This window comes from Chelonus insularis, unplaced genomic scaffold (assembly GCF_013357705.1).
Source record: "Chelonus insularis isolate UGA/USDA-ARS -01 unplaced genomic scaffold, ASM1335770v1 scaffold_367_pilon, whole genome shotgun sequence".
Taxonomy (NCBI): Eukaryota; Metazoa; Arthropoda; class Insecta; order Hymenoptera; family Braconidae; genus Chelonus; species Chelonus insularis.
Genome location: NW_023276794.1, coordinates 47,384 through 61,448, shown reverse-complemented (window position 1 = coordinate 61,448; position 14,065 = coordinate 47,384). Strand labels below are relative to the sequence as shown.

Here is a 14,065-nt window from a genome sequence, read left to right as displayed (position 1 = left end):
CCTTCCACTACTTTCTAAAAAAAAATAGACTCAATGATTTATCAACAATTGTAAAAATTCTATTTACACGTAGCACAGAATGACCAACGCGGGTGGGACTTGGTCATGGTCGAGTAATCTCACATACACGACCGGTATCCAATCATAATATAAGACTGCGCTAATTAACATTCGATATGCTCCAACGATCATCAACTGTTTATTCCAGTGGTTTGATAGGTTCTTTCTATTCCTATCCAGCAAAATGGAAGTCGATAATCTGAATAAAAAAAAATCCAAATGAATCACGATAATATATGTCATGAAGTCAATAATTATTCCATACTGGTTATTCAATTATCTTATTTTCACATTCAAATGATTAAGCAAAAGGATAAAGGATACTTTTCCTCAACCAATCAATTCAATTTCTCACATTTTATTTCCCAAAGTTATCCCAACTTTCACAACTACATTGACGCCTTTGATTTCAGTAGTTAAACCTCAGAATAGTCAGACAACAGTTAATCTACATTAAATACTACCAAAATCTCATCTTTATTATCTATTAAAATATTTTATGCGAATTGTTTCTTGAAAAATATATACAAGAATCGACTTTTGGCTCAAATTGCTCTGATAGAGACACCCTAAATGTATTTTATGTGGTTTCATAACAAGTTTCGTATAACTGACATTACAGTGACTCATCTCAAGTCCAACTTTTGATATAAAATAAATAAAATCATCTGCAAAAGATATTTTTGCAAATATCTTCATTTATTATTATTATTATTATTAAAAAAGATGACCTTTATTTTTTTTTAATTTAATTTAAATTTAATTAATTAAAAATGTGCTGATATTTATCATCACATCTAGGAAGAACAATTAAAATCCTTGAATAAATAATCTTTCATTTCGTGCATAATTAATGAATCATTTCCATCAAAAGTACCTGATACGATGAGATTTACTGGAAATAAAGATGTATACAGAGAAAAGAGTATGATACATAAAAGTTTATCATTTTCCCACGTTTTTTAAGATATAATAGATAGTAGTACTAGAATTAGTCAACGAGGACGAATAGAAATAATGTATTAACAAAAACTATGACACCAATGTCTCTTGTTTGAGTGAGTAGACCAATTATAATATCTAGTTATATGATGACGTGTTCAGTGAATGTCTGACACACTCATCAACATTGCTAATTCTAATTATTTCATCAAAATTATCAATTATTTCAACAAAGAGTCTATTTTATTTTAGAAAAATTTATTTATCATCAATTATTTTATGATTAAGTTAAATTATTATTATTATTATTATTTTATATTAAAATCTTGCAATGTGCATAATTTTCTTCTCATCAACTTCCTGTTCTTAAATTCTGTATGATAAAAAAGAAAAAATTTCCAAAGAATACCCGCAGCTTCTTCAGACCATTCCGAAGCCCGATATCTTTCTTAAGAATTTTAACGTGCCATTCAATTCTTTTAAGTCCCAGAACTCACGTACTGATCTTTTCTATACAATGTAAGATGATTCATCGGCTTCCTTTTAATCTCATCTTTCATACATAATGTACTAAAGACAAACTACTACTCTTCTTTCTACAATGTACATACAATATATGTGGATAGATTGAATAACTCTCTTTTATTATTATTATTTATTCTACACTCAAGCTTTAATCAAAACTTTATTCTAAAAAGATTGATTATCACACTAATTTTCTTACCTTTACTCATTATGTAACATTTTTATTCATTTAATCGTTATTTGTGTTTATTATTAAAATAGCTAACAATACTAAATATACTTGGTCTCCTTTTTTACTATTTTACTACAGCTACTAGCACGTGATTGGTCGACTACAAATGCTTATGTCTGAGAAAATACTTATCGAGTTTAATTTTTACAAAGAAATTTTTTGTTTACTATTCTTTTCCATAGTCTTTATTATTTTTTATATTTACTGCAAATCTCCAATTTACAAGTGTTTCTTTGTCAATGCACTTTAAAGTGTTTTAATATAATGTCACTCATTTGAGTGACGGTAAAATCTACTTTTTAACCGCTTTGAAGTATACTTAAACCAACTATTAATGTTAATCAAATGAGTGACGTCATATTAACACATGTTTGATGTGTCACTCATTTTATTAACATTTAGTTATTTTGAATTCACTTCAAAGTATTCAAAAAGTCTACTATATTGTCACTCAAATGAGTGATGCCAGATTAAAAGTGTTTTATTGCAATGAATTTCATAGTGTTTTAATATAATGTCACTCATTTGAGTGACAATATAGTAGACTTTTTGAATACTTTAAAGTGAATTCAAAATAACTGTGAATATTAAGAAAATGAGTGACATCATTTTAAAACACTTTAAAGTGTATTGAAGTAAAACGCCTTTAATATGACGTCACTCACATGATTAACAGCACAGTAAATCTTTTGAACACTTGAAAGAGCATTCAACTCAACTATTAACGTTAACTAAACGAGTGACGTCATATCAACACATGTTTGATGCGTCAACATGCATTGAAATAAAACATAACAATGTTCAGTATTGACATAAAGTTAATCTTTACCGTATTTCGTATTTTTTATTATTTTGTCTCCACTGCAAATCGTTAACCTAAAAATAAATTATTTTAAAGTACTTCGAAGTGTTTTGGCATAATGTCACTCACTTAACTGACAGTATAACAAACTTTTTTAACTTCAAACTGTTTAAATGCACTGCAAATCCAAATTTAACATTCTTTGTAGACACTTTTAATAGGCTCAGCTTGTTCAATATTAAATGCCATCAACAAACTATAGATTTTAACACACTATAAAGTGTGTAAAAAGTATTTACAAAACATTTACAGTTTATTCATAGACATTTTATGCGTGTTATTTTTACACGTTTGTGAAATCTTGGATTTGTAGTACATGATGTCACTCACTTCACTAACACTACAGTCCACTACTCAAACACTTTGAAATGTTTAAAAATGACTCTAAGGTTAATCAAATAGATAACGTCTTATTAAAACATTCTTGGTGCATTGAAATAAAACACTACGGTTTTAAGGGAATTGATATAATCAATATTCACCATTTTTTTCACACCCTGTGTTAGCAAACGTATTTATTACAACATAAAAAAAATTGTAACTTTAATAAATATTATTATCTTTTGATAGATAACTGTTGAAATAAAGTAAAACAATTTTTGCATACACATTGATGACAGATATAAAGAAAAGTTCAAAGAAGAGAATTAGACGGCGGCTGATCGTCGCCACGTATTTATAACAAAAACTATGTCGCGTGGCTGTTCATCTACACATTCTGGTGTTGAAGATGGTTCCGGGACCACTTGATGCGGCACCAGAGAAGTAGAATAGCCGAGACATCAATTCGATAAAGTTCAAGTTATTTTTTTTTTTTGTACTTAATATAATATATGTAACATATATTTTATTACGTCTCTTAGTATTTTTATCTGTTTTGCACTCCTTTCACCTCTCACCTCATCTCTTTAGTCAGCAGTACACCAAATAGCCTTTCTCACTCTATCATTTACCTACAAACCCCAGCGACAATACAACAACTCTCCTTTTGCTCTCTGTCACGTATATAGTAATGGCATTCTCAGTGTATACGACCGATAAGAATCGTCGAGTTCGACAAAGTCGACCGTGAGTTGGAATGAAAGAAGGGAAATTCAATTTCCTACATAAGTCAGAATGATCCGATTGTAACTTTTTTTTTTCTCTTTTATCAAAGAACGTGACGATGCTTAGCTTTGATTACATTCAATCAAAACATTGTATTAATTTTCTTCTATCTATTTCAATTTCGAACGTTTCTCAATTATTTTCAATTAAAATTATGAATGTGATTATGATTTTATTCATCAATTTTTTATATATAAACATTAATCATCATTTTTAACCTCAAAATATTCAATTACAATTCGTTGTTACTTCTTTTTTTAACAAAGTTGAGGTTAAATATGGATTTTATGAAATTCATTTCTAACCTCAAAAATGTATCAATACCATAAAAACGATGTTGTACGAATTTGTGATGACATTGATGACCAAAATAAGGTTCTTTAGATCACTCTAAGACATCAAAATATTCAATGAGGTTAGGGATTCCTAAAATGGAAGCAAATTATAGGCAGCAATTGGAACATCAAAGGTATTGAAGATTTTGAAGTTGAAATTGAACTTTAAATTTAGTCTCGGGAATTCAATAATGATGAAAAAATAGTAGAAATGCTAGTAAATAATATAAGAAGTTGATCTGATGACAAAAAAATGTTTTTATTAAGGATTATGTGTTAAAATTAGTTATTTTTCAAGTATTCGGTTTATTTTTAATTGCAAAAATTGGAAAGCATGCAAAAAATTGATTTAATATTCCTTGTCTTATGTTTATAAAGAGACTCTGTTCATATATACACTGCAAATCGTAGTGTTTTAATTTAAAACACATAAAGTGTTTTAAAATGACGTCACCCATTTGATTAACATTGTAATCACTTTTTAAACACTTCCAAGTGCATTAGAAGTAACTACAATGTTAATCAAATAAGTGACATCTTTTCAAAACACTTTAAGTGTTTTAAATTAAAACACTACGATGTGCAATGTAAGTATATTTGTTTACTAAACATTTTATAGTGTTTATGAAGCTTACCAGATGACATAAAAATATTTTTTTTTTTTTAAATTGATTTTAACTTTCGTTTGTCTAAATTGTTCTTTTTTTCATGCAGATTATGATAAAAATTGAAAAAAGTTGATCCAATGACGCAAAAATTTTTTATCAATATTTCTTTCAAAGAAACTCATTTTTTTTTTTATTATTTAAAGCCATAAACTATTAGAAATCTTTGATCCAGGAACTTTTGTCAATTTTTTTCATAATTTGGCGGTAAAAAAAAATAATTTAAAAAAAAACAATGACGAAATGTTGATTTTTTGATTTTTCATCGCCAAAAAAAAACCAGATGACCGTGAAAGTGTATAATTACTATTTCGGTAATTCCAACATTTTTTATCCGACTTATTTATTCATTTAAGTGTAATTTTTTTTTACTACATACAGCACGATAATCCCCACTAAATTCCTATTAGATGACTCCCCACGTGCCACACATGAGGGTGTCTGTATCGTCTTCTTTCTCGTCAACTGACCAGTTCAACTCCGATTTTTCGATATGTCACATCATCAATTTTATCACAAATTTCACTAATAATATAAACATCACCACAATTAAAATTAATTTTGCAGTAAAAACAAAAAAAAATATATAAAACTAAACAATTAAAACCTTTGTTTACATTAAATAAAATCAGTTATAAAAGATTTATAAAAATAAATTAGATATATTTATTGGTTTAATAATAAATTAATTACTTAATGTATTTAAAAATCATGATCAAAATGGCTTTGTACATATTACGGCAGTCATGAATGACTTTTTCCGGTGAGTCTCTTATTTATCACTTCATATTTTTACCTTTATTATTTTTATATATTTTTTTTCTCTTCACTTATCAACTGTCATTGGAATTTTGTTCCTGGATTACATACGACACATATTTATTTACGTGTTTCACATTCATAAATGTTGATTATCACTTTTTCGTTGACGAGAGAAAAAAATATTTCACTCATATTTAAATAAATATATTTTTTGTTTTATTGTTATTATTACTATTTTTATTTATTAATTTATTTATTATCTATTTTAAAATGATAAAGATTTATAGATGAAATTATTTTTAATATTAATTGAATGATGTAAATTTAATTTAAATGTAGACAAAATAAGAAAGATAAGAAAAAACTATTAAATAACAAAAGGAGATCGACATCACAAAACGTTTAGTTCTCGACTCGTATACACTATTACATTGCATTCTACTGCACATTCATCATATATATGTACGCAGGCTCCGACACGCATCAAATTGTAATACGCAACGAGTTGTATGCCGCGCTAAGCTCAGGTTTCGAAGTTTAATTGCACTACGTACAGCTCCGTACACTCAAATCTAACAAAAACATTATGGCTTTTGTATATTTCTCTCTGTGCTCATGGATGTAATATTCAAGTAGAATAAATGATAAATTTACAATTGTTATTTGTTTAAAATATCCATTTTAAATTAATTGAAAAATAATTTAAAATTATTTAAAACAAAACAAAAATTATTCAAACAAGAAAATTAATAAAACAAGATTCAAACAAATCGGTTTTATTTTTAAAAAAAGGTATAATAAATTATATTGATGAGAAAATAAATTAATAAGCTTTTTTTTTTATATAAAAATATAAATTGAGTTTAATTATTACTTAAAGTAGATTATTAATCAAAATATTAAACTTGTCGAGATTTTCTCATCTATGTCTGTTATTTTTTTTTTTCTCTCTTTTACTTAAGAGGTAACTTGAGATGCACTTTCATTGCGCAACCAACACACAACTATACCGCAATTGCAGTCGCGCAACTAGGTTACTATAACTTATAATCCCTGACGATCTATGATACACGCTATTGATTATACCTTTACTCTTATACTTACTTTAGATATATATATATATATGATTTATAATATTTAATATTATTCTTTTTTCTACTTTCAGGTTACCACAGCTTGCCGTCTTAGCGAAGATTTTGTGCCTACTGATGGTAAGTTAATATTAATTATATTTTACTACACGGAGAAAAAGGAATTGTAAATTTTATTATGAATCAAAATTTTAAATTATACAAAAATAAATATAAAATATTGCAATTTGAATGTGCAATAAAATTTTTACAAGAAAAAATTGTTTTGTATACTATTCAAACAATTTCTTATCGCCATTTTTGTACCCAAAACGACAGACTACTTTTTTTTTGAGTAAAATTTACAATTCCTTTCTCTCCGTGTACATGAATCAATCCTTTAATTTTTACTGGAATATCCAGCAAGTTTTATTGAATAATGAAGCAAAATTTTATTTCACTCTTTAGTTAGATTTAATATGAATTATTAATAATAAGTCCTTGTTTGAATCATTCAATTCAGTGCTTAAAAATATTCTTGTAGGAACAATCTAATGTAAGGTTTACATTTTTAAAACAGTTTTTGAAGGACTAGAAAATTCGTCTTTATTCACTGTAAATTGTAGAGTTGAAACACTTAAAAACGTTTTAAAATCAAGACAATGTTAATCAAATGGATGACGTCATATTAAAACACTTTTAATGTTTTAAAATAAAACACTAAAGTTTACAGTGTTATCACAAAACTAATTTTAACTTCTTCACAAAACCGCAATTTAGGAAAATCCACAAAACTTTTTCGTATAGTAAAAAAATAAAAGAAAGTTTTCTTATAAGGAGCAAAAAGGATAACATAACCTCCATTGTATCACCTCAAATTTTTAATAATATATATACATGATTTTAGACAGTATAAAAGAAAAATATCCATATCTTACAATTTTTAGAAGTGCACAATTATTTTCTACATTAAAAATCATCGAAAATTCGTATAATATATATTCGATTTAAAAAATGATGAATATTAACCTCAAAATTACACTGTACATCCAACATGTGTTACAGTAACCTTATCTACACGTGTTATTTTAACACACCTTCGATTTACAGTGTACTTCTTCCGCAAAACAATTGTATATCAGCACGTGTCCGTAATAGTACATTTCACACCTAGGGAGGGAAAGTAGTCTAGTTCAAACCACGTGTAAAATTACAGCCTGAGCCGAAGGCGAGGGTAGTAAACACGTGGTTTAAGCTACTCTAATTATCCTCCTTAAAGCTAAATATGATTTCTCATCATAACTACGTGGAAAGTTCAACCCCCCCTCTTTGATGGAAAAGTGAACTTTCCGTGTGAGTATGACAAAAACAGATTTTTATCGCAAGTTTTAATCACATCACAAAACTGGTGTTTTGGCGTTACAGAGAAACGTTTACTGCTCGTAGAAACACGTATTTATCTCATCAAAATACCGACTGAGTTAAAATAAACTTTTCCGGTCCTATAAAAGCTGTTTTTTCAGTGTAGTTAAACCCAGTGATTATTAATGAAATTTTTTGTTCTAATAATTAATATTATTAAAAAACTTAATTAGACAATTGGTGATAATTTTTTATTATTTATTATAAACAAAGATACTTTATAAAAAATAAATATTAATGAATGGATTATTTTTTAGGTGGTGATGTGCGGGGCGGTGCCGGCAATGGTGCGCTCCGTAAGTCTCTACTCGACTTGCAGCAGCGGCAATATTACCGTGATTGGACGCACGATTAAAGCATTAGCTCGTGATGAAATGATTGCACCTTTTCGTAAGTATTTTACTTTCTATTCTTCTTAATATTTACCAGTAACAAAATTTCAACTAGATAAAAACAAACCGCCTTAGAGTCTAAACTATTAATCATTCTCAAGTATCCCATGTCAATTAATCAAAATAAGTCAAATCATCTTCCAAAAACATTCATCGATTAACGTTTAAAATTTCTCAACCTTTAAAACACGATGGTTATGGATTTTTCAATGTACTCTTGGTGTGAAAGCATCAAAAAATGATATTTAAAAAAAAAGAAAGAACAAATTTAAAAAATATCCTAGAAAAATTCAAATGAATTTCTAGATGATAAAGAGAACCCCTGCTGAAGCAACTGGTCGGCATCATGAAAGTCATAATACAAAGCAAGAAGATGAAATGAGCCTGCGTGGAAAGCTGCTCTTGTTATGAACGTGTATAGTGACCCTATCATTAACACCTAAACGGACGATTGGCTGCTGTGGTTTTATTCTTCTTCTTATTCCATTTATTTTTTCTTTTCGCTTATAAATTTATTTTATTTTCTCAAACTCTCAACCAACATAAACCATCACTTTATGTATATGTTATTACACTATACGGTCTTGAACTCAAACATGATGCTAAAAGAAGTACGACAGGTGAAGTCTGGTTTACTCCACTGACATGATAATCATAGTGTTTGGTACTAGATTAATTAAATTCCAACTTCGTGATGATTTCTACGTCATCGTCATGTCTATCCGGCTATTTGAAGGCAAATCGAAAGTCATTAAGAGCCATTTTCTTATAATAATTATTATGAAAGTATTTTTAAAAATATCCTTTACTTATTTTATTTTAGTTATTAATAATTAATAGGATGAAATAAAAAATATTGATTCAACTAATTCTATTTTTATTCATAATTAAAAGAAGATTTGTTAAATAAATGTAAATAAATCAGTCAAGTGTTGTTAATACTCTTTGGATCTACCAAAAAGATTCACCTAAGCCACGAAGTGATGATTTCTGGAAAATCCTTTGAACAAATCAAACTCACCATCATCACAATTACTCATTGTCGTTTCATGACAGATTGTAATTTATAAATAAATAAAGAAAAAAGTGTTGCTAACAACTAATTCAGTCGTTTGTCAATTAACATATAGATGGAGACATATAATTAGTTAACGATATAATTATTTTAAAATGTCTATAAAACAATTGATAAATATATGAAAGAAAAATGACAGCAGACCACACAGAATGAAAAGCACAGGGTGGCCAATCGATTCTCGTTAAATAAAAGTTGTCTTGGAAACATCAAAATCAAGAATTCCTATAAACAGCCTCATAAATGCAAAAGATTGAACATTTTATATTCATCACACACGATAGTTTTTTTTTTTTAATTTATACCATGTATTGGATCATTTACCACCAACACTACCACCACCACCATCATCATCATCATCATCACTACCTGATGAGTCTTATTTAGAAGAGAAAAAGCAAGTATCTTAATCTGAACTCAACTCATCTCAATGAGTTGACTAAGGTGGCTTGATTTGATGTTCTACCAGGAGCACAACCCACCAATTAATTGTGCGGCTTCCATTAATTAATTGAATATATTCTCGCGATAGGATGCCGATTGCTATTCCCTTACAACACAACGTAATTTATTTTCTCGCCTTGAAGCTAGATATTTCATATTTTTATACAATATCTCATTATTTTTATTGCATTTATTTCATCATAAAAATTGGCATCGATTAATGTAATTAAAATCGAAGATGCCTGTACGATCAATTTGATTATTTTGATTATTGCTACCATGATAACATCTTCGACATTCTTCATAATTTACATCAATTTAATTTTTACTATTTTATTCCTATACTTAATCAATTAAATTATTTATATGCATAATTTTTAATTTAATTCTTTATCGATATCATTATTAATTAGCTTATAATTAACATTAACATCAATTTATGCTGGATGAGGATTCTTACACTGAATCAGTGAATATTCACTGATTTTCCAGTGATAATTCAAATATTGATTCATTCAGTGAAGACATTCAGTGAATATTCACTGATTTTTTTAAAGGAATTATTGAGAGAATTTACTAATATATACTTTATGAAAATAAATCAGTGAAAATCAGTGTAAAATAGTGTATGATTACTGATTTGCAGTGATAAAACAATCACTGTTGGAATCAATGCCATTATTATCACTGAAAATAATTAACATTCACTGATTTACAGCTCTAAAAAAATTAGTGCTATTATTGGCACTGAAAATCAGTGAATATTTTTAGAGGTACAGGATGTGATCCTTGCAGCAAGGCTGCTCTAATTGACTTCAAAACTGTTCACATATTTTAAATGCTTTCTTAAATTAAATCAGTGAAATTACAGCACTTCAGTAACTATTCACTGATTTTCAGTGTCAATCCAACGACTGATTAATTTATTGATTCGATGGGCACTGGGAATCAGTGAATATTCACTGATTTTCAGTGTCAATCTTATTATTAATGCATTATGTGATTGGATTGACACTGAAAATCAGTGAATATTCACTGATTCTTTGAAAAAAGTAGGATAGGGAATTTAAGCTGCACGTTAGAGTGTGTGTAAATGTGTTTATTATATTGTATCTCTAATAATGATGAATAAAATCAAGAATTAATTTTCGGTTTTTGATAAAATCAATTTTTCTGGGTAAATTAAAATAGGACAAGTTATTGTTGAAGATGTGAAATCATAGAAAGTTTTACATCTGATCGGAACGGGTTCAAGATTAAAGGCTGGCGAATGAATTAAAAGCCAATTTTAATCAAAAGGGCACCGGCTTTTAGATACGATTACCACCGATGATAGGCTTGGTAGGTGGGGCTCATGAATATCAGGGGGCAATCAGGTCACGTGTGGATACAAATAAAAAAAAAACAACATTTTATCTATCTCACTATTTAGGATTATTTTATTTTTATATTTAACTTAAATCGAATTATTTAACAAAAGGCCTCTATTTACAATGACATTATTTTTTTTTTTTATACTTAAATAAAATGAACAAAGGGTATCTACCGTGTATTTCATAATTCTCGACATGAGAAAGGTTGAGTGGCAGGTACTCTGAACTGTTAAGTGGTAGAGCACACACCACACAGAGTCTGTGTCTCCTTCATTAGCACCAACTAGTCGCGGCTGGCCAGTCTTTATTCTCATCTCTTGACTTGGCACGCAAGTGCTTGGAAAGAGGGTCCCCCGTCGATGTAGGTACAACTCAAATCGCCATAAACCTCAGAAGAGTTCTTTTCTAAGAAATACTCTTTCGTACTCTATTCCATTCTTCTGCAAAACCATTCGCACATACCATAATATATTTTTTATTTTTTAAATATCACTTCCGGGATTATTATCACTAAATTTCTCTATTATATATTATAAAGTATAGATGATTGGTTGAGACAAAAATAAATTAATCTTATTTATTCTAACTTTGATTTACAGAAAAATTGACGACACAGTCTGATGACTTCAGTAGGAAGTTGTACATCTTTGCCGAGAAATCTCAGCGGTATATTTGTTTCAACAAACGCTGGAAACCTGTTGCTCTGGTAAGATAAAATATAAGTTTTATTGACAATTTTTTTTAGTCTTATAAACCAAATATAAATTGATACAAAGGTAAATGTCAAGATGAGGGTACTGACTCTTGAAAAAACCAAATTATTGATTAAAAATTTGGTTAATTCATTTATTTATTTATATTCAAGAATAAATGCTACAATAAAACCATTAGCAGGGCCACAGAAGGTCCATTAGCTGAGCCAAAGAAATATTTATACACTGGATAAAGTATTTTTTTTTTTCAATTCAACTATTCAAAATTTCGATTTTAATGATTAAAAAAAAAATCTCTTATTTACGGTAAATTTTTCCCTTATGGAGGTTCTAAACAGGGCTTATTTTAACTGTTTGATTGACTGTAGGCCTTAAGGAGCATTAAAAAAATATATTAGTTTTCTACTATGCTATAAAAAAAAAAATGAAACTATGAACTAGTAAATAAATGCGTAATTTGCGTGATAAAAGTGACAGCGAAGGGTATAGGAAACCTCCTCACAGCACAAAATGAACGATTAAGTAAAAACCACACTTCTGTGTTGGGTAATTGTAGCTTTTATGCTACAATAACCAGCTAGGTGTTATTATTCCGTCATTTTCCAGTATTAAACCAGTATAAGTCCTGTTTTTCAATAACAGGTCCGTTTTATAACCTTGTTTAGGCCTACCTTGTTTTTTTAAACATGAATCAATGAATATTTACTATTTTAAATGATAATAGTAGCACTAATTTAAACAGTAGTGGTTTTATAACTGCAAATCGGTGAATATACATTCTTTCTCACTGATTTTCACAAATAGTAAACTCAAAGCAGGACTTCAAGAGAAGATAACCTAGTATTCTTGACATTTACCATCAATAATTTTGAAACAATTACGATGTAATTATAAATTTTCTTGCTCATTAATTTTTAAGGAAATGATTATTACTTCATGTGACTAATGAAAAATTATTATTATGTATTTTAGCCAAAAAAACAGCGAGATGCAATGTGCCAGTTCTACGAGACCTACAATGGACCTTACCTAAGATACAAAAGTGCAGTAGATAGTTCGAAATACCTTGGATTTAATAAATATGGGAAACCAATAAAAGGTCAACGTGGCAGAGCAGAATGTTTCAATTTTATGAAATTTAATCCAAGTTTCAGCATTAACGATCACAACGATTGGATGACTGGTAATACCGATCACAAGAAGCGTGATTTAATTCACAGAAAACACCAACAGATTCACGACCATCAGTATCAACATCATCAATTAGGATTGGTACGAAAGCGAAATTACCTTCAAGCTGATCAAGTGCCAAGAGAATTAACGACACAACATCGTCATCGACATACGAATCGATTAAAGCATGACGATTTATTACACGCTAGTCCACGAAGACGACATCCTGCTCATTTATCGGATTTGAGTAAATATTGAGCCACTATTTTTTCAGGATATAAAAAAAAAAATAAATAAATAAAAAAATATGGCTCGAAGATCAAGACTGCCTCTCTTAAAAGTTTAAATAAAATGCGACTGCTAAATGTATGTTTACTGGGCCTGTATGATAAACATTGGCCAAAGTCGCGTTTTATCGCCCTCAAATATGCCTGCGTAATAAAGCCTATATATTGTCGTCTGTATGTATATATAATTACATACAAGCTGCTAAAATCGGTACATAGGGGGTGTTATTTAAGTTTATTCCTTTGATAAAACAATTATTAGATAATTTTCTACATTATCGACATTATTTATATTATGTGTACACAATGATAAAGGAATAAACTATGTAGATCATTTTTAATCATTAAAAAAATTTAGATTTATTTAATTTATTGTCATTATTAATTTTTTTTTTTATATAAATAAATATATTATAAATATAAATTAATTTAAATAAAATAAAATAAAAAATATCACCCTCTTTGTATATTTAAATGCCCAAAGTATTTTTTAATTTTTCTAATGAAAAAAAAGTAATAAAAAAACCATTTTTTATGGAAAAATGCTTTTTGTTATTAAAAAGAACAAAAAACAAATGATAATAAACAATGAATAATTGAAGAAATAATAAAATCACAATAGATAT

The 14,065-nt window shown here is 28.3% G+C and overlaps 1 protein-coding gene across 2 annotated transcripts in view; it reads left to right on the top strand.

Annotated features, from left to right (window-relative positions):
• ths (thisbe) overlaps positions 1–13,759 on the top strand; it is a 64,627-nt gene extending 50,868 nt beyond the window's left edge. For both annotated transcript variants that reach the window (XM_035094508.1, XM_035094507.1), the window contains exons 2-5: positions 6,656–6,701; positions 8,240–8,372; positions 11,866–11,972; positions 12,952–13,759. In XM_035094508.1, the coding sequence (XP_034950399.1) occupies positions 6,656–6,701; positions 8,240–8,372; positions 11,866–11,972; positions 12,952–13,410 (745 nt within the window). In that variant the 3' untranslated portion in view covers positions 13,411–13,759. The remainder of the gene's footprint in view (positions 1–6,655; positions 6,702–8,239; positions 8,373–11,865; positions 11,973–12,951) is intronic.
• The last annotated feature ends 306 nt before the right edge of the window (positions 13,760–14,065 follow it).